The following is a 22988-nucleotide window of genomic DNA, read 5'->3' on the forward strand; positions in this document are numbered from 1 at the left end:
CCTTATTACATCCAGCCATAGAATTATACATTAAAATAAACATATTTGAAATAATTGATTTTAAATTATCATAATAATTCATTTAAAATGACCATATTTAATTATTAAAATAATTGCTTGTTTATCAACAACTTTAGCATTTTATTCATTACATTTTGAAACTCTCAGAAGCCAAGTTATGTTATATTCCTTAATATTTATTTATGCATGTTTGAAGTATCAATTATCTAAACAGTTTTGTTTGCATATTTTCAGGATGTAGATATCTATATATATATATATATATATATATATGTATGTATATGTATGAAATACTTGACTTGGTGAATTCTAGCTGTCAATATACTCCTCCCCTCTTAACCACACCCCCAACCACGCCCTGGCCCGCCCCCGACCACGCCCCCACACCCCCACTTCCCGAAATCGGAGGTCTCAAGGTTGGCAAGTATGTCCATCAGACTCACAAACGCTGGCTGAGTAACAACAATATGAACATTACACAAGGGTTAATAATATATTCAAACTATGCAAATATACAAAAGGTAAGCTTTTAATTATTTTTTTATGTTTTAATATTTGTTTGTAATTGTTTTTTAATATTCATTATTTACTTCAAGTTATTACAGTATGTCTCTACATACATATTTATTTATTTTTTTTTAAATGAATTTTGTCCAAAGTGGGCGCATTTCAATTTCTTACACACACTTGTTATTTCATATGTTAACCAGAGGGGGAGCACTTTTTAAAAGCGACACACACAGTCCATTTGAAAAATCCCTCCTTTTTGGGACCACCCTCATTTTAAACCAGCAGGGGTGCAAATGAGACATTGTCTATTAGATGCAATGTTATTGGGACCATGATTTATGTCACCTCCTCATATGGAAGACACTTTTCCTTCTTCATGTCTCAAGAAGGCTAGAAATACAAGAACACACACACACACACACACACACGCACACAAAGTCTACTGGAAGTGCAGTACAAAGAGAGTAAAGCGGTAACTATGGAAACAAGGCCTGCACCTCAATGTCATCTCTACAAATCCATAAAGAGTCCAAAGGGATCCAAAGACTAGAGGGTGATGCAAACAAGGTGACACATCTACTGTATTTCCTCTCCTAGTGGCTTGTCAGGACATGTCCTCATCTATTCCAAAAAATGATCATAATAAGAGTATCAAGTAGAAACTAGTGGTCCGCTCTCAAAGCTTGGTACACACTACATCTTATGTTGAAATAAGCAACACTTGATTGGTTGAGAGAAGCAAGGAGGTGTGGCATTTATTGATGTCTTCAAGTCAAACCACTGTCGAGGACATACAGTATTGAAGTAGGAGTGAAATGAAACCAAACTGCATATAAGGGATTAGTTTACAGGCTGGTTAGGAAACAATGTTATAAAAAAAAGTTTACCCTAGCAGCTACTACTCTCTCCGGTGTCCTCACATCTGCAGAAATATAATGTTGTACTTTCAGACATGGCGTAGTTTCAAACCCAGCTGAGCGTCATGTGCTTCAAACAGACTGTCAGACATTTCCATATTTGACAATAAACGGACTCTTACCGGGCACCTGCTACAGGAGACTTCCTCCCAGGGTCAAGCGATGCTCCCAGGGGCTCCTCTCCCAGGGACCTTGTGTCTTTATTTAGCTGCTGCAATCGAGAACTGAGCTCCCCCATCACGAAGGGTTTTGCTCCTTCATCAGCACCCAGCCCTAGTCCCAGCCCACCTAGGTTTCCCAAACTCCCAATACCCAGCCCCACCCCTGGCCCGCGAGGCTCCATCGGGTCCCCCCACAGCTTGGATCGCCGCTGGAAGAGGTAGCGCGGCTTGGTGGGAGCGAGTCCAGTCACTGAGGCCGAACCGCCTGGGGGAAGCCCGCCTCCTCCGGCCACCGCCGCAGCCAGTGCGGCAGCCTGTTGCTGTGACAGCAGCTCACTGTCAGAACTCTGCTTCAGCAGAGGGTCCCTGAAGGTGACAGGGCCTTTACTGCCTCCTATGTGGGACTTAAGTCGGGGCTTGGGAGGCACTGGCGGTTTGTCGAGCACAAAAGTCTGCCCGTCGGCATAGGAAGTGTGTGTGGTGTGTGTGTCGGCAGGTTCACCGCTTTCTGAGGACAGCGTGGACATGCTGGAAACTGTGGAGACAGTGCTGGTGGTCTCAAGGTGGTGGTCTCGTTCTCGCTCGCTGGAGCTGCGCGTGTCTGCCTCCTCCACGCCTGAATCGGCTGCAGAGCCAGACTCACACACAGGCGGGGGCTCTAGAGGGTCCGAGGGTTTCCCTGAGACAGCTGCTGTGCTGGGTGGTGGTGGGAGATGGGGGGGCTGAGGCTGGGTGGTTGGAGTTAAAGGTGTCTTGGGTGTAGGTGTTGGAGGGGTGGTGGGGGAAGATGCCATAGGTTTGCTTGGGGATGGTGGAATACCCTTGGCCTGTGCAAGCAGTCCATTCGAGAACTCATTAGGCGGTGGAACAAAACCAATCTTACGCAGCTCCTCTCGTGTCTCCTCGTCACTGGAGGACAACAAGGCGGGGGGCAACGTCACCGTGTATGGATCCATGTCCTCCTCCGAGCTTCCCTGAACCAGACCCTTCTCTTGAGCAAAGCTGGCAGCATGTGGACTCTGAGGCTGGGGCACAGGGACTGTGGGACTTGGGGACTTAGTCCTTGGACTTAATTGAGATTTGCTTAGTTCTTTGGATGTCGGGACAGGTGTCTGTTGTAGTTCTTGACCAGCTTGGCCATTGCTGGTAGCGTGTACCATAATTAGCCCTGCCGTCTTCTGCTGGGACGTGTCCATAATACTGATCAACATGCTTTTTTTATCTTCAAGCGTCTCCTCCTTCCTGTCTTCTATCTGGGTCTCCATCTCCTGGTGGAATGACAGACTTGATGGTGATGCGGCCCACTGTGGTTTGGTGGGCTGAGGGACTAATACTGATATTGGAGCCTTGGAGCCTTGAGATGTAAAAGAAGGAGATGTGGGTGGACCTTCTCCATGTGGAGACTCTTTGGTCTGAGTGTCAATGAACATTACACCCGGGCCCACCCGCTCCTGTTTAGTTCGTGGTTCAGGGCTGCTTGTTGGAGACTGGCTCTGGGAGGTCAGCGCCCTTTCTCTGGCGGCCAGCGCAAGAGCCAAAGGGGAGTTGGGATCCAGGGGCTTTCCTGTAAGTGGATGGATAAAGGTGGTCCCGCTGGGTGAGGGGCTCAAGGCCAAGGCAGGAGGTGGCAACTGGCCCAGCTCCCGGGTGAGTATACGCTCATCTATAGAGTGAGACTGCGTAAAAGAGGGGACCTCTGAGGACGCACCCTCCATTGTTCCCACGGAAAGGAAGACAGTGGATTTCCGTCGCTCCTCCAGGCGTCGTTCACGGTCTTTCACTGCTCCAGCGATTGCAGCGGCGAACGGGCCCTTACCCTGAAACATGGCTTCTCCTTGGGCCCGCAAACGCTCGGCCATTAGCTGCTGCTGGTAGTAGTCTGCACGGCTGGTGCGTAAGTGTCGTCCTGAGGGTGAGCTTTCTCGGGAGTGGGCTAAGGCCATACTTGCTTTTTCTTGTGCATCCTCCACCTGCAACAATAACATACATCAAGCAGAGTATTTACACGTAAATACAACTTACCTGTAGCTGCTTCACCAGGGGGCTTTTCTTCCGCTGAGGCTTGGTAGGTGTGTACAGTCCAATGCTAAATTGGCCCACATTGGCATAGGGGTTGTCAATGACCCGTCCCTTCCTTTTTATTCGCTCTGGTGGCGGAGCAGCAGAAGGACGGGGGATTTCTGTGGGTTCCACGGGTAAATGTGAAGAGTCTTGAAGGATGATCATGGAGCGGGCTTTTTTCTGCCTCTCTAGCTGCGTGGTCTGCCGTTGTGCCGACTCATACGGCAGGTCCAAGGAGGAAGGCTTAAAGCTGGAGCGTCCTCCTGGTTCGTGGCCCTGACTCTGGGTCCTGGATGGGGGAGGCGGCGGGCAGAACGCTGGCGGCGGTCCCGTGTCCAAGTAATACGGAGGTGGAGGCGGTGCTGTTTGCGGAGGCGGAGGGATGGGATGAAGCTGCGGGAGTTCTCGCAGGCTGTCGGTCATGGAGGAACTGCGCGGAAAGCGATGCTCACCTGCCAGGGCGGCTAGACGATCCTCCTCAGTGGCACCTAAGAAGCACACACAATATTTAGGGACGAGTATTACAGAAAAATGGACCTTCTGTTAAACTGTGAACTCCCAGCTGCTGTTGAAAGCTCGTCCATCAAACATTTCCTTCCACAACTTTGTCAAATCAGTGTTGTTACAGTGGAGCTATGTCTTTTTAGACCACTCTTTTTCTGCAGGCCAGCTACTTTTCAATTGGCCAAGTGGAAGGGATATGTATAATTTATTTTGATTTATTTATGAAAGAGACCTTTTTGCAGCCAGCATCATCTCACAAGACCCTCGGGTGCCGTGAATGTCAATCAAGTGACCAAAGTGACGTCTTGGTGAAGATTGATGATCGCTCATTTTTAGGTCTATTTTTTAATGCCTGGCTGGCGATGGACTGACACACCCTCCACCATCGACCGGTACCTAGCGATAGACGTAATGGCCACACCTGGTCTATTAGGTACAGCTGTATGATCAAGTGACATCCAATACGAGAGCTGCATCACAGAAACGTGCGATGCTCGACAACCACAATATATCCCAATACACATCATACATTTGTATTAACCTTTCCACCTGCGGGTACTCCAGCTTCCTCCCACCTCCAAAGACATGCACCTGGGGATAGGCCCCTCCCACCTCCAAAGACATGCACCTGATAGGCTGATTGGCAACACCAAATGCTCCCTAATGTTGTCTATCGGTGTTGGCACTGCCATGAGGTGGGCACTTATCCAGGGTGTACCCCGCCTTCCTTGTCCAGGGTGTACCTGCAGCTGGTATAGGCTCCAGCACCCTCCGCGACCCCGAGAGGGACAAACGGTAGAAAATGGATGGATATAGCTGATTGCCACTGATAGAGAGGCATTACTAAGACAGTATTGTAGTTTACACTTACACTAATATCATCTTCAGTACTTTCTATTGCAGACCTGGGCACATTAAGGCCCGGGGCCCACATGCGGCCTGATAAGCTTTTCAATCTGGCCCGCCGGACATTACTAAATCATTTTTTTAGATCTTTAAGATGGAAAGTGTAGCTGCCATTATGATGTGCAGTGATGTTTTCTAATGACCGTAAGTCTTCAACTATACTAAGTATTTCAATGGTTGGAATCTGCATGATATACTAGTTACTCTGGTAATCTAAGTACCGGTAGTTACTATGGTCATCTAATGAGTAATTAGTTACTATGGTATTGTCAGTCACAGCAGCTCAGACGAGGCACCAAGCAGTGTGGGTGGGGAGTGTTTCCACAGAGTGTTTCCAGAGCCAGAAATGTGGGTGTCAGGGACAGACGTGGAAGGAGATTTTTACAACAAACTTCTAAAGCTTAGTGATGTATCAGATATATCAGATTGTAGGTGTTTTTTTTTTTAACCTTTGCCTTCATATTTCGGACTTCCCGTGTCCCTCGGGAAGTCCTCTGGGGAGTGCTCAGAGAGTATGGGGTATCGGACTGTCTGATTTTGGCGGTCCGCTCCCTGTATGATCAGTGTCAGAGCTTGGTCCGCATTGCCGGCAGTAAGTCGGACACGTTTTTAGTGAGGGTTGGACTTTTCAAGGCTGCCCTTTGTCACCGATTCTGTTCATAACTTTTATGGACAGAATTTCTAGGCGCAGTCAAGGCGTTGAGGGGATCCGGTTTGGTGGCTGCAGGATTAGGTCTCTGCTTTTTGCAGATGATGTGGTCCTGATGGCTTCATCTGGCCAGGATCTTCAGCTCTCGCTGGATCGGTTCGCAGCCGAGTGTGAAGCGACTGGGATGAGAATCAGCACCTCCAAGTCCGAGTTCATGGTTCTCGCCCCGGAAAAGGGTGGAGTGCCATCTCCAGGTTGGGGAGTAGACCCTGCCTCAAGTGGAGGAGTTCAAGTACCTCGGAGTCTTGTTCACGAGTGAGGGAAGAGTGGATCGTGAGATCGACAGGCGGATCGGTGCGCCGTCTTCAGTAATGCGGACGCTGTATCGATCCGTTGTGGTGAAGAAGGAGCTGAGCCGGAAGGCAAAGCTCTCAATTTACCGGTCGATCTACGTTCCCATCCTCACCTATGGTCATGAGCTTTGGGTTATGACCGAAAGGACAAGATCACGGGTACAAGCGGCCGAAATGAGTTTCCTCCGCCGGGTGGCAGGGCTCTCCTTTAGAGATAGGGTGAGAAGCTCTGTCATCCGGGGGGAGCTCAAAGTAAAGCCGCTGCTCCTCCACATCGAGAGGAGCCAGATGAGGTGGTTCAGGCATCTGGTCAGGATGCCACCCGTTCGCCTCCCTCGGGAGGTGTTTTGGGCACGGGGAAGACCCAGGACACGTTGGGAAGACTATGTCTCCCGGCTGGCCTGGGAACGCCTCGGGATCCCCCGGGAAGAGCTGGACGAAGTGGATGGGGAGAGGGAAGTCTGGGCTTCCCTGCTTAGGCTGCTGCCCCCGCGACCCGACCTCGGATAAGCGGAAGAAGATGGATGGATGGATGGATGGCCTTTATATTTCACTGTGTTTGTTGCATTTTTGTTGATTATAAAATGTCGATTGAGAGGGGGTGTGATGTTCATATGTTGTCAATATTCAGTGTTTTATCCTTCATAGTTAATATTGTAAATCCCACATTCTTTATTTTCATGTACATTCTGGGTGTCTCATTCAGTAAAAAAAAAGAAGTAAAATTCCATTCCGTTTTTTTAAGGCGGTCAGTCATAACGTTTCTAGCTTTCAATCAGACATTATTGTGAGGTTTTTTTGTTAGTGTTCCTAAAAATAGGACCCAAGCACACACATATATATATATATATATATATATATATATATATATATCTATATCTATATATATATATATATAGATATACAGTATATATATGTACATACACTTTTTTTTCTGTAAATATGTCCCCCCGAGTCCAAATAATTGCCATATTTGCCAACCTTGAGACCTCCAAATTCGGGAGATTTGGGGGTTGAGGGGGGCGGGGTCGGGAGGTGCGGGGCCGTGGGGCGGGGTTAAGGGGGGAGGAGTATCTATATTGTTGCGTTTGGGCCAGTTGTTCCTCCCAGGGAATTCAAGTCACAAGTCGCTCCAAAGCTCTTTACGACACTTAAAGCGGAGTAGAAAAACCACCAGAGACAGAATAGATATTTTGTAATATATTTGCAAAGCTTTGCATATACATTGAGACCAGTCCAGCATAGAACATTCAATCGCGCCGCCAAGATGGTCTGCCCCCCCCGAAAAACCCTCTCCACTCTTAAGTCTCTCTTCCTCCCACCCTGGCAGTCATGTCCCTCCAGCCAAAACACATGCCCATTATCTCTCTTTCTTACATTCCTCACTCAAGGTTAAGCACACAGTTTTTGCAGACAACCAAAAGACCACAATTGGAAGAAAAACACTAGCTGTTTTGTAATATGATTATGAAATAAAAGAAGTAACACTTAAATTCGCATATATGTAAATATCTGCCTCCGACAATATGTAATTTATCATATATATAAATAAAATAAATACTTGAATTTCAGTGTTCATTTATTTACACATATACACACATAACACTCCTCTCTACTCATTGTTGTATTTGAAAGTGCAATGCTTTGCAGCCAGTAGCACAGCCTTTGAAGGAGCATAGGTATGGGCAGTGTAATATCCTGGGTTGGAATCAATAACCAGGCGAGGTGACGAAGTTACGTCTCTTTACTTCATACTTCAGAACCGACTCCCACACTTGCCGTCAGGGTGGGCAATACAACGTAAACCGTTGGCCAACCAAAAAGTAACCACAGAACACTATACTACGGTATATTGTTCTGTGGTTACTTTTTGGCTGTCCTCACTCAGGTCAGCACGGACCTGGAGGGGGCGTGCCTTAAGTCCGACTGGAAATCGGGAGAAATTCGGGAGAATGGTTGTCCCGGGAGAGACACTGAAATTCGGGAGTCTCCCGGAAAATTTGGGAGGGTTGGCAAGTATGATAATTGCCAACCCTTGCTCTATGAAAATGCGTGTCTCTTATTGCAGGCTTATTGCTACCATGAATTGATTAACCTGGACCTCGACTTAAACAACTTGAAAAACTTATTCGGGTGTTACCATTTAGTGGTCAATTGTACGGAATATGTACTGTGCAATCTACTAATAAAAGTTTCAATCAATCTATCAGGTAAACATGATTCACCTTACTTGACAATGAACAGGATAGGTGATTGTTTTACCAAATGACTTGGTCCTGGACACGCCCCTAGATAAGGGTATGTGTCCTCTCTCCATGGCCGGGTGAAGACCTCCGTGCAGCGTCATTCCTTGTCGCTCAAACAGTGACTGCAGGCAGACGCAAAGACACAGGTGAGTATTTCCTGACTAGATCAGCAGGTGTGGATGCTCACACTCACACTCACACTGATCTCTGCTGGCGTTATTCTCCTGCTGGTGGGCCGCTGTTTGACCGTGGCTGATCTGTAGTCCGTTTCTGAGGGTTGCGAACGCAGCGCGGACTCCTGGGACGCCAACATCTCGTCCAGCCTCTCTGTTGAGATTAGCCGGAACTAAGTAAGGAGGCATCCTTTTTTTACACAACAAATGATCTGTTTAGTGCGTTATCATTTCAATTGACCAGACTGTAGAAGCAGTCAGCCAGAAGGTGCTAGACAAACTAAAAAGTACAGCTAGTGCACAAAAAAAAAGTCATTAAGACTCATCATTTGGAAACAGTTACAGCTTAATTTCAAGTATAGCATTGTTGTTTGATAATTACTATCTAACTCACTCCTGGGCAATTATTTTGACTCGGGGGGCCGGCATATCTATTTTTAATAACACTAGCACAAAACCTCACAATAATGTCTGGTTAAATGCTAAAAACGTTATGACAGACCGCCTTAAAAAACGGAATGGAATTTTACATTTTTATACTGAATGGACAATATTAACAACAAAGGATAAAACACTGAATATTGACAACATATGAACTTCACACCCCCTCTCCATTCACATATTTTACAATCAAAAAATGCAACAAAAACAGTGAAATATGAACGTGAAGGGTAAAAAAAAAACCACCTACAATGTGATATATGTGATATATCACTAAGTTTTAGAACTTTCCTTCCACGTCTGTCCCTGACACCCACATTTCAGGCTCTGGAAACACTCTGTGGAAACACTCCCCACCCACACTGCTTGGTACCTCGACTGAGCTGCTGTAACTTACATTACCATAGTAACTAATTAGATGACCATAGTAACTCTTTAGATGACCACAGTAACTCATTAGATGACCATAGTAACTAATTAGAAGACCATAGTAACTAATTCGATGACCATAGTAACTCATTAGATTACCATAGTAAATCATTAGATGACCATAGTAACTCATTAGATGACAATAGTAACTCATTAGATGACCATAGTAACTCATTAGAAGACCATAGTAACTCATTAAATTACCATAGTAACTCATTAGATGACCATAGTAACTCATTAGATGACCACAGTAACTCATTAGATGACCATAGTAACTCATTAGATGACCACAGTAACTAATTAGATGACCATAGTAACTCATTAGATGACCACAGTAACTCATTAGATGACCATTGTCACTCATTAGATGACCACAGTAACTCATTAGATGACCACAGTAACTCATTAGGTGACCACAAAACTAATTAGAAGATCATAGTAACTCATTAGATGACCACAGTAACTCATTAGATGACCACAGTAACTCATTAGATGACCATAGTAACTCATTAAGTGACCACAAAACTAATTAGAAGATCATAGTAACTCATTAGATGACCATAGTAACTCATTAGATGACCATAGTAACTCATTAGATGACCACAGTAACTCATTAGATGACCATAGTAACTCATTAGATGACCACAGTAACTCATTAGATGGCCACAGTAACTCATTAGAAGACCATAGTAACTCATTAGATGACCATAGTAACTCATTAGATGACCATAGTAACTCATTAAAAGACCATAGTAACTCATTAGAAGACCATAGTAACTCATTAGATGACCACAGTAACTCATTAGATGATCACAGTAACTCATTAGAAGACCATAGTAACTCATTAGATGACCACAGTAACTCATTAGATGATCACAGTAACTCATTAGATGGCCTCAGTAACTCATTAGAAGACCATAGTAACTCATTAGATGACCATAGTAACTCATTAGATGACCATAGTAACTCATTAGAAGTCCATAGTAACTCATTAGAAGACCATAGTAACTCATTAGATGACCACAGTAACTCATTAGATGACCACAGTAACTCATTAGATGACCATAGTAACTCATTAGAAGACCATAGTAACTCATTAGAAGACCATAGTAACTCATTAGATGACCATAGTAACTCATTAGATGACCACAGTAACTCATTAGATGACCATAGTAACTCATTAGAAGACCATAGTAACTCATTAAATGACCATAGTAACTCATTAGATGACCACAGTAACTCATTACAAGAACATAGTAACTCATTAGATGACCATAGTAACTCATTAGATGACCATAGTAACTCATTAGAAGACCACAGTAACTCATTAGATGACCATAGTAACTCATTAGATGACCATAGTAACCCATTAGAAGACCATAGTAACTCATTAGATGACCATAGTAAGACCATAGTAATTAATTAGATGACCATAGTAACTCATTAGAAGACCATAGTAACTCATTAGATGACCATAGTAAGACCATAGTAATTCATTAGATGACCATAGTAACTCATTAGATGACCATAGTAACTTATTAGAAGACCATAGTAACTCATTCGATGACCATAGTAATTCATTAGATGACCATAGTAACTCATTAGATGTCCATAGTAACTCATTAGATGACCATAGTAACTCATTAGAAGACCATAGTAACTCATTAGATGACCATAGTAAGACCATAGTAATTCATTAGATGACCATAGTAACTCATTAGATGACCACAGTAACTCATTAGATGACCATAGTAACTCATTAGAAGACCACAGTAACTCATTAGATGACCATAGTAACTAATTATAAGACCATAGTAACTCATTAGATGACCATAGTAACTCATTAGAAGACCACAGTAACTCATTAGATGACCATAGTAACTAATTATAAGACCATAGTAACTCATTAGATGACCATAGTAAGTCATTAGATGACCATAGTAACTAATTAGAAGACCATAGTAACTCATTAGATGACCATAGTAACTCATTAGAAGACCATAGCAACTCATTAGAAGACCATAGCAACTCATTAGATGACCATAGTAACTCATTAGATGACCACAGTAACTCATTAGAAGAACATAGTAACTCATTAGATGACCATAGTAACTCATTAGGTGACCATAGTAACTCATTAGAAGACCACATTAACTCGTTAGATGACCACAGTAACTCATTAGATGACCATAGTAACTCATTAGATGACCATAGTAACTCATTAGAAGACCATAGTAACTCATTAGATGACCATAGTAAGACCATAGTAATTCATTAGATGACCATAGTAACTAATTAGAAGACCATAGTAACTCATTAGATGACCATAGTAACTCATTAGAAGACCATAGCAACTCATTAGAAGACCATAGCAACTCATTAGATGACCATAGTAACTCATTAGATGACCACAGTAACTCATTAGAAGAACATAGTAACTCATTAGATGACCATAGTAACTCATTAGGTGACCATAGTAACTCATTAGAAGACCACATTAACTCGTTAGATGACCACAGTAACTCATTAGATGACCATAGTAACTCATTAGATGACCATAGTAACTCATTAGAAGACCATAGTAACTCATTAGATGACCATAGTAAGACCATAGTAATTCATTAGATGACCATAGTAACTCATTAGATGACCATAGTAACTTATTAGAAGACCATAGTAACTTATTAGATGACCATAATAAGACCATAGTAATTCATTAGATGACCACAGTAACTAATTATAAGACCATAGTAACTCATTAGATGACCATAGTAACTCATTAGAAGACCATAGTAACTCATTAGATGACCATAGTAATTCATTAGATGACCATAGTAACTCATTAGATGACCACAGTAACTCATTAGATGACCACAGTAACTAATTATAAGACCATAGTAACTCATTAGATGACCATAGTAACTCATTAGAAGACCATAGTAACTCATTAGATGACCATAGTAACTCATTAGATGACCATGGTATCTCATTAGATGACCACAGAAACTCATTAGAAGAACATAGTAACTCATTAGATGACCATAGTAACTCATTAGATGACCATAGTAACTCATTAGAAGATCACATTAACTCGTTAGATGACCACAGTAACTCATTAGATGACCATAGTAACTCATTAGATGACCATAGTAACTCATTAGAAGACCATAGTAACTCATTAGAAGACCATACTAACTCATTAGATGACCATAGTAATTCATTAGATGACCATAGTAACTCATTAGATGACCACAGTAACTCATTAGATGACCACAGTAACTAATTATAAGACCATAGTAACTCATTAGAAGACCATAGTAACTCATTAGATGACCACAGTAACTCATTAGATGACCACAGTAACTAATTATAAGACCATAGTAACTCATTAGAAGACCATAGTAACTCATTAGATGACCATAGTAATTCATTAGATGACCATAGTAACTCATTAGATGACCATAGTAACTCATTAGATGACCATAGTAACTCATTAGAAGACCATAGTAACTCATTAGAAGACCATAGTAACTCATTAGAAGACCATAGTAACTCATTAGATGACCATAGTAACTCATTAGGTGACCATAGTAACTCATTAGAAGACCACATTAACTCGTTAGATGACCACAGTAACTCATTAGATGACCATAGTAACTCATTAGATGACCATAGTAACTCATTAGAAGACCATAGTAACTCATTAGATGACCATAGTAAGACCATAGTAATTCATTAGATGACCATAGTAACTCATTAGATGACCATAGTAACTTATTAGAAGACCATAGTAACTTATTAGATGACCATAATAAGACCATAGTAATTCATTAGATGACCACAGTAACTAATTATAAGACCATAGTAACTCATTAGATGACCATAGTAACTCATTAGAAGACCATAGTAACTCATTAGATGACCATAGTAATTCATTAGATGACCATAGTAACTCATTAGATGACCACAGTAACTCATTAGATGACCACAGTAACTAATTATAAGACCATAGTAACTCATTAGATGACCATAGTAACTCATTAGAAGACCATAGTAACTCATTAGATGACCATAGTAACTCATTAGATGACCATGGTATCTCATTAGATGACCACAGAAACTCATTAGAAGAACATAGTAACTCATTAGATGACCATAGTAACTCATTAGATGACCATAGTAACTCATTAGAAGATCACATTAACTCGTTAGATGACCACAGTAACTCATTAGATGACCATAGTAACTCATTAGATGACCATAGTAACTCATTAGAAGACCATAGTAACTCATTAGAAGACCATACTAACTCATTAGATGACCATAGTAATTCATTAGATGACCATAGTAACTCATTAGATGACCACAGTAACTCATTAGATGACCACAGTAACTAATTATAAGACCATAGTAACTCATTAGAAGACCATAGTAACTCATTAGATGACCACAGTAACTCATTAGATGACCACAGTAACTAATTATAAGACCATAGTAACTCATTAGAAGACCATAGTAACTCATTAGATGACCATAGTAATTCATTAGATGACCATAGTAACTCATTAGATGACCATAGTAACTCATTAGATGACCATAGTAACTCATTAGAAGACCATAGTAACTCATTAGAAGACCATAGTAACTCATTAGAAGACCATAGTAACTCATTAGATGACCATAGTAACTCATTAGATGACCATGGTATCTCATTAGATGACCACAGAAACTCATTAGAAGAACATAGTAACTCATTAGATGACCATAGTAACTCATTAGATGACCATAGTAACTCATTAGAAGATCACATTAACTCGTTAGATGACCACAGTAACTCATTAGATGACCATAGTAACTCATTAGATGACCATAGTAACTCATTAGAAGACCATAGTAACTCATTACATGACCATAGTAAGACCATGGTAATTATTTAGATGACCATAGTAACTCATTAGATGACCATAGTAAGTCATTAGAAGACCATAGTAACTCATTAGATGACCATAGTAACTCATTAGATGACCATAGTAACTCATTAGATGACCATAGTAACTAATTAGATGACCATAGTAACTCATTAGATGACCATAGTAACTCATTAGATGACCATAGTAACTCATTAGATGACCATAGTAACTCATTAGAAGTCCATAGTAACTCATTAGAAGACCATAGTAACTCATTAGATGACCACAGTAACTCATTAGATGACCACAGTAACTCATTAGAAGACCATAGTAACTCATTAGAAGACCATAGTAACTCATTAGATGACCATAGTAACTCATTAGATGACCATAGTAACTCATTAGATGACCACAGTAACTCATTACAAGAACATAGTAACTCATTAGATGACCATAGTAACTCATTAGATGACCATAGTAACTCATTAGATGACCACAGTAACTCATTAGATGACCATAGTAACTCATTAGATGACCATAGTAACCCATTAGAAGACCATAGTAACTCATTAGATGACCATAGTAAGACCATAGTAATTAATTAGATGACCATAGTAACTCATTAGAAGACCATAGTAACTCATTAGATGACCATAGTAAGACCATAGTAATTCATTAGATGACCATAGTAACTCATTAGATGACCATAGTAACTTATTAGAAGACCATAGTAACTCATTCGATGACCATAGTAATTCATTAGATGACCATAGTAACTCATTAGATGTCCATAGTAACTCATTAGATGACCATAGTAACTCATTAGAAGACCATAGTAACTCATTAGATGACCATAGTAAGACCATAGTAATTCATTAGATGACCATAGTAACTCATTAGATGACCACAGTAACTCATTAGATGACCATAGTAACTCATTAGATAACCATAGTAACTAATTATAAGACCATAGTAACTCATTAGATGACCATAGTAACTCATTAGAAGACCACAGTAACTCATTAGATGACCATAGTAACTAATTATAAGACCATAGTAACTCATTAGATGACCATAGTAACTCATTAGATGACCATAGTAACTAATTAGAAGACCATAGTAACTCATTAGATGACCATAGTAACTCATTAGAAGACCATAGCAACTCATTAGAAGACCATAGCAACTCATTAAATGACCATAGTAACTCATTAGATGACCACAGTAACTCATTAGAAGAACATAGTAACTCATTAGATGACCATAGTAACTCATTAGGTGACCATAGTAACTCATTAGAAGACCACATTAACTCGTTAGATGACCACAGTAACTCATTAGATGACCATAGTAACTCATTAGATGACCATAGTAACTCATTAGAAGACCATAGTAACTCATTAGATGACCATAGTAAGACCATAGTAATTCATTAGATGACCATAGTAACTAATTAGAAGACCATAGTAACTCATTAGATGACCATAGTAACTCATTAGAAGACCATAGCAACTCATTAGAAGACCATAGCAACTCATTAGATGACCATAGTAACTCATTAGATGACCACAGTAACTCATTAGAAGAACATAGTAACTCATTAGATGACCATAGTAACTCATTAGGTGACCATAGTAACTCATTAGAAGACCACATTAACTCGTTAGATGACCACAGTAACTCATTAGATGACCATAGTAACTCATTAGATGACCATAGTAACTCATTAGAAGACCATAGTAACTCATTAGATGACCATAGTAAGACCATAGTAATTCATTAGATGACCATAGTAACTCATTAGATGACCATAGTAACTTATTAGAAGACCATAGTAACTCATTAGATGACCATAATAAGACCATAGTAATTCATTAGATGACCACAGTAACTAATTATAAGACCATAGTAACTCATTAGATGACCATAGTAACTCATTAGAAGACCATAGTAACTCATTAGATGACCATAGTAATTCATTAGATGACCATAGTAACTCATTAGATGACCACAGTAACTCATTAGATGACCACAGTAACTAATTATAAGACCATAGTAACTCATTAGATGACCATAGTAACTCATTAGAAGACCATAGTAACTCATTAGATGACCATAGTAACTCATTAGAAGACCATAGTAACTCATTAGAAGACCATAGTAACTCATTACATGACCATAGTAAGACCATGGTAATTATTTAGATGACCATAGTAACTCATTAGATGACCATAGTAAGTCATTAGAAGACCATAGTAACTCATTAGATGACCATAGTAACTCATTAGATGACCATAGTAACTCATTAGATGACCATAGTAACTAATTAGATGACCATAGTAACTCATTAGATGACCATAGTAACTCATTAGATGACCATAGTAACTCATTAGATGACCATAGTAACTCATTAGAAGTCCATAGTAACTCATTAGAAGACCATAGTAACTCATTAGATGACCACAGTAACTCATTAGATGACCACAGTAACTCATTAGAAGACCATAGTAACTCATTAGAAGACCATAGTAACTCATTAGATGACCATAGTAACTCATTAGATGACCATAGTAACTCATTAGATGACCACAGTAACTCATTACAAGAACATAGTAACTCATTAGATGACCATAGTAACTCATTAGATGACCATAGTAACTCATTAGATGACCACAGTAACTCATTAGATGACCATAGTAACTCATTAGATGACCATAGTAACCCATTAGAAGACCATAGTAACTCATTAGATGACCATAGTAAGACCATAGTAATTAATTAGATGACCATAGTAACTCATTAGAAGACCATAGTAACTCATTAGATGACCATAGTAAGACCATAGTAATTCATTAGATGACCATAGTAACTCATTAGATGACCATAGTAACTTATTAGAAGACCATAGTAACTCATTCGATGACCATAGTAATTCATTAGAGGACCATAGTAACTCATTAGATGTCCATAGTAACTCATTAGATGACCATAGTAACTCATTAGAAGACCATAGTAACTCATTAGATGACCATAGTAAGACCATAGTAATTCATTAGATGACCATAGTAACTCATTAGATGACCACAGTAACTCATTAGATGACCATAGTAACTCATTAGATAACCATAGTAACTAATTATAAGACCATAGTAACTCATTAGATGACCATAGTAACTCATTAGAAGACCACAGTAACTCATTAGATGACCATAGTAACTAATTATAAGACCATAGTAACTCATTAGATGACCATAGTAACTCATTAGATGACCATAGTAACTAATTAGAAGACCATAGTAACTCATTAGATGACCATAGTAACTCATTAGAAGACCATAGCAACTCATTAGAAGACCATAGCAACTCATTAAATGACCATAGTAACTCATTAGATGACCACAGTAACTCATTAGAAGAACATAGTAACTCATTAGATGACCATAGTAACTCATTAGGTGACCATAGTAACTCATTAGAAGACCACATTAACTCGTTAGATGACCACAGTAACTCATTAGATGACCATAGTAACTCATTAGATGACCATAGTAACTCATTAGAAGACCATAGTAACTCATTAGATGACCATAGTAAGACCATAGTAATTCATTAGATGACCATAGTAACTAATTAGAAGACCATAGTAACTCATTAGATGACCATAGTAACTCATTAGAAGACCATAGCAACTCATTAGAAGACCATAGCAACTCATTAGATGACCATAGTAACTCATTAGATGACCACAGTAACTCATTAGAAGAACATAGTAACTCATTAGATGACCATAGTAACTCATTAGGTGACCATAGTAACTCATTAGAAGACCACATTAACTCGTTAGATGACCACAGTAACTCATTAGATGACCATAGTAACTCATTAGATGACCATAGTAACTCATTAGAAGACCATAGTAACTCATTAGATGACCATAGTAAGACCATAGTAATTCATTAGATGACCATAGTAACTCATTAGATGACCATAGTAACTTATTAGAAGACCATAGTAACTCATTAGATGACCATAATAAGACCATAGTAATTCATTAGATGACCACAGTAACTAATTATAAGACCATAGTAACTCATTAGATGACCATAGTAACTCATTAGAAGACCATAGTAACTCATTAGATGACCATAGTAATTCATTAGATGACCATAGTAACTCATTAGATGACCACAGTAACTCATTAGATGACCACAGTAACTAATTATAAGACCATAGTAACTCATTAGATGACCATAGTAACTCATTAGAAGACCATAGTAACTCATTAGATGACCATAGTAACTCATTAGAAGACCATAGTAACTCATTAGATGACCATAGTAATTCATTAGATGACCATAGTAACTCATTAGATGACCACAGTAACTCATTAGATGACCACAGTAACTAATTATAAGACCATAGTAACTCATTAGATGACCATAGTAACTCATTAGATGACCATGGTATCTCATTAGATGACCACAGAAACTCATTAGAAGAACATAGTAACTCATTAGATGACCATAGTAACTCATTAGATGACCATAGTAACTCATTAGAAGATCACATTAACTCGTTAGATGACCACAGTAACTCATTAGATGACCATAGTAACTCATTAGATGACCATAGTAACTCATTAGAAGACCATAGTAACTCATTAGAAGACCATAGTAACTCATTAGATGACCATAGTAATTCATTAGATGACCATAGTAACTCATTAGATGACCACAGTAACTCATTAGATGACCACAGTAACTAATTATAAGACCATAGTAACTCATTAGAAGACCATAGTAACTCATTAGATGACCACAGTAACTCATTCGATGACCACAGTAACTAATTATAAGACCATAGTAACTCATTAGAAGACCATAGTAACTCATTAGATGACCATAGTAATTCATTAGATGACCATAGTAACTCATTAGATGACCATAGTAACTCATTAGATGACCATAGTAACTCATTAGAAGACCATAGTAACTCATTAGAAGACCATAGTAACTCATTAGAAGACCATAGTAACTCATTAGATGACCATAGTAACTCATTAGATGACCATGGTATCTCATTAGATGACCACAGAAACTCATTAGAAGAACATAGTAACTCATTAGATGACCATAGTAACTCATTAGATGACCATAGTAACTCATTAGAAGATCACATTAACTCGTTAGATGACCACAGTAACTCATTAGATGACCATAGTAACTCATTAGATGACCATAGTAACTCATTAGAAGACCATAGTAACTCATTAGATGACCATAGTAAGACCATAGTAATTAATTAGATGACCATAGTAACTCATTAGAAGACCATAGTAACTCATTAGATGACCATAGTAAGACCATGGTAATTATTTAGATGACCATAGTAACTCATTAGATGACCATAGTAAGTCATTAGAAGACCATAGTAACTCATTAGATGACCATAGTAACTCATTAGATGACCATAGTAACTCATTAGATGACCATAGTAACTCATTAGATGACCATAGTAACTCATTAGATGACCATAGTAACTCATTAGAAGTCCATAGTAACTCATTAGAAGACCATAGTAACTCATTAGATGACCACAGTAACTCATTAGATGACCACAGTAACTCATTAGATGACCATAGTAACTCATTAGATGACCATAGTAACTCATTAGAAGACCATAGTAACTCATTAGAAGACCATAGTAACTCATTAGATGACCATAGTAATTCATTAGATGACCATAGTAACTCATTAGATGACCACAGTAACTCATTAGATGACCACAGTAACTAATTATAAGACCATAGTAACTCATTAGAAGACCATAGTAACTCATTAGATGACCACAGTAACTCATTAGATGACCACAGTAACTAATTATAAGACCATAGTAACTCATTAGAAGACCATAGTAACTCATTAGATGACCATAGTAATTCATTAGATGACCATAGTAACTCATTAGATGACCATAGTAACTCATTAGATGACCATAGTAACTCATTAGAAGACCATAGTAACTCATTAGAAGACCATAGTAACTCATTAGAAGACCATAGTAACTCATTAGATGACCATAGTAACTCATTAGATGACCATGGTGTCTCATTAGATGACCACAGAAACTCATTAGAAGAACATAGTAACTCATTAGATGACCATAGTAACTCATTAGATGACCATAGTAACTCATTAGAAGAGCACATTAACTCGTTAGATGACCACAGTAACTCATTAGATGACCATAGTAACTCATTAGATGACCATAGTAACTCATTAGAAGACCATAGTAACTCATTAGATGACCATAGTAATTAATTAGATGACCATAGTAACTCATTAGAAGACCATAGTAACTCATTAGATGACCATAGTAAGACCATGGTAATTATTTAGATGACCATAGTAACTCATTAGATGACCATAGTAAGTCATTAGAAGACCATAGTAACTCATTAGATGACCATAGTAACTCATTAGATGACCATAGTAACTAATTAGATGACCATAGTAACTCATTAGATGACCATAGTAACTCATTAGATGACCATAGTAACTCATTAGATGACCATAGTAACTCATTAGAAGTCCATAGTAACTCATTAGAAGACCATAGTAACTCATTAGATGACCACAGTAACTCATTAGATGACCACAGTAACTCATTAGATGACCATAGTAACTCATTAGAAGACCATAGTAACTCATTAGAAGACCATAGTAACTCATTAGATGACCATAGTAACTCATTAGATGACCACAGTAACTCATTAGATGACCATAGTAACTCATTAGAAGACCATAGTAACTCATTAGATGACCATAGTAACTCATTAGATGACCACAGTAACTCATTACAAGAACATAGTAACTCATTAGATGACCATAGTAACTCATTAGATGACCATAGTAACTCATTAGAAGACCACAGTAACTCATTAGATGACCATAGTAACTCATTAGATGACCATAGTAACCCATTAGAAGACCATAGTAACTCATTAGATGACCATAGTAAGACCATAGTAATTAATTAGATGACCATAGTAACTCATTAGAAGACCATAGTAACTCATTAGATGACCATAGTAAGACCATAGTAATTCATTAGATGACCATAGTAACTCATTAGATGACCATAGTAACTTATTAGAAGACCATAGTAACTCATTCGATGACCATAGTAATTCATTAGATGACCATAGTAACTCATTAGATGTCCATAGTAACTCATTAGATGACCATAGTAACTCATTAGAAGACCATAGTAACTCATTAGATGACCATAGTAAGACCATAGTAATTCATTAGATGACCATAGTAACTCATTAGATGACCACAGTAACTCATTAGATGACCATAGTAACTAATTATAAGACCATAGTAACTCATTAGATGACCATAGTAACTCATTAGAAGACCACAGTAACTCATTAGATGACCATAGTAACTAATTATAAGACCATAGTAACTCATTAGATGACCATAGTAACTCATTAGATGACCATAGTAACTAATTAGAAGACCATAGTAACTCATTAGATGACCATAGTAACTCATTAGAAGACCATAGCAACTCATTAGAAGACCATAGCAACTCATTAGATGACCATAGTAACTCATTAGATGACCACAGTAACTCATTAGAAGAACATAGTAACTCATTAGATGACCATAGTAACTCATTAGGTGACCATAGTAACTCATTAGAAGACCACATTAACTCGTTAGATGACCACAGTAACTCATTAGATGACCATAGTAACTCATTAGATGACCATAGTAACTCATTAGAAGACCATAGTAACTCATTAGATGACCATAGTAAGACCATAGTAATTCATTAGATGACCATAGTAACTAATTAGAAGACCATAGTAACTCATTAGATGACCATAGTAACTCATTAGAAGACCATAGCAACTCATTAGAAGACCATAGCAACTCATTAGATGACCATAGTAACTCATTAGATGACCACAGTAACTCATTAGAAGAACATAGTAACTCATTAGATGACCATAGTAACTCATTAGGTGACCATAGTAACTCATTAGAAGACCACATTAACTCATTAGATGACCACAGTAACTCATTAGATGACCATAGTAACTCATTAGATGACCATAGTAACTCATTAGAAGACCATAGTAACTCATTAGATGACCATAGTAAGACCATAGTAATTCATTAGATGACCATAGTAACTCATTAGATGACCATAGTAACTTATTAGAAGACCATAGTAACTCATTAGATGACCATAATAAGACCATAGTAATTCATTAGATGACCACAGTAACTAATTATAAGACCATAGTAACTCATTAGATGACCATAGTAACTCATTAGAAGACCATAGTAACTCATTAGATGACCATAGTAATTCATTAGATGACCATAGTAACTCATTAGATGACCACAGTAACTCATTAGATGACCACAGTAACTAATTATAAGACCATAGTAACTCATTAGATGACCATAGTAACTCATTAGAAGACCATAGTAACTCATTAGATGACCATAGTAACTCATTAGATGACCATGGTATCTCATTAGATGACCACAGAAACTCATTAGAAGAACATAGTAACTCATTAGATGACCATAGTAACTCATTAGATAACCATAGTAACTCATTAGAAGATCACATTAACTCGTTAGATGACCACAGTAACTCATTAGATGACCATAGTAACTCA

General features: G+C 38.8%; 1 protein-coding gene across 1 annotated transcript in view; it reads right to left on the reverse strand.

Annotated features, from left to right (window-relative positions):
* shank3a (SH3 and multiple ankyrin repeat domains 3a) overlaps positions 1 to 22988 on the reverse strand; it is a 336974-nt gene that overhangs the window by 22770 nt on the left and 291216 nt on the right. Inside the window, 5 exon segments of the mRNA XM_072913723.1 lie at positions 1571 to 3579; positions 3632 to 4032; positions 4123 to 4158; positions 8345 to 8450; positions 8528 to 8655. Coding sequence (XP_072769824.1) covers positions 1571 to 3579; positions 3632 to 4032; positions 4123 to 4158; positions 8345 to 8450; positions 8528 to 8655 — 2680 coding nt within the window.

The sequence above is a fragment of the Nerophis lumbriciformis genome, linkage group LG08, assembly GCF_033978685.3.
Source record: "Nerophis lumbriciformis linkage group LG08, RoL_Nlum_v2.1, whole genome shotgun sequence".
In the NCBI taxonomy this organism is placed as follows: domain Eukaryota; kingdom Metazoa; phylum Chordata; class Actinopteri; order Syngnathiformes; family Syngnathidae; genus Nerophis; species Nerophis lumbriciformis.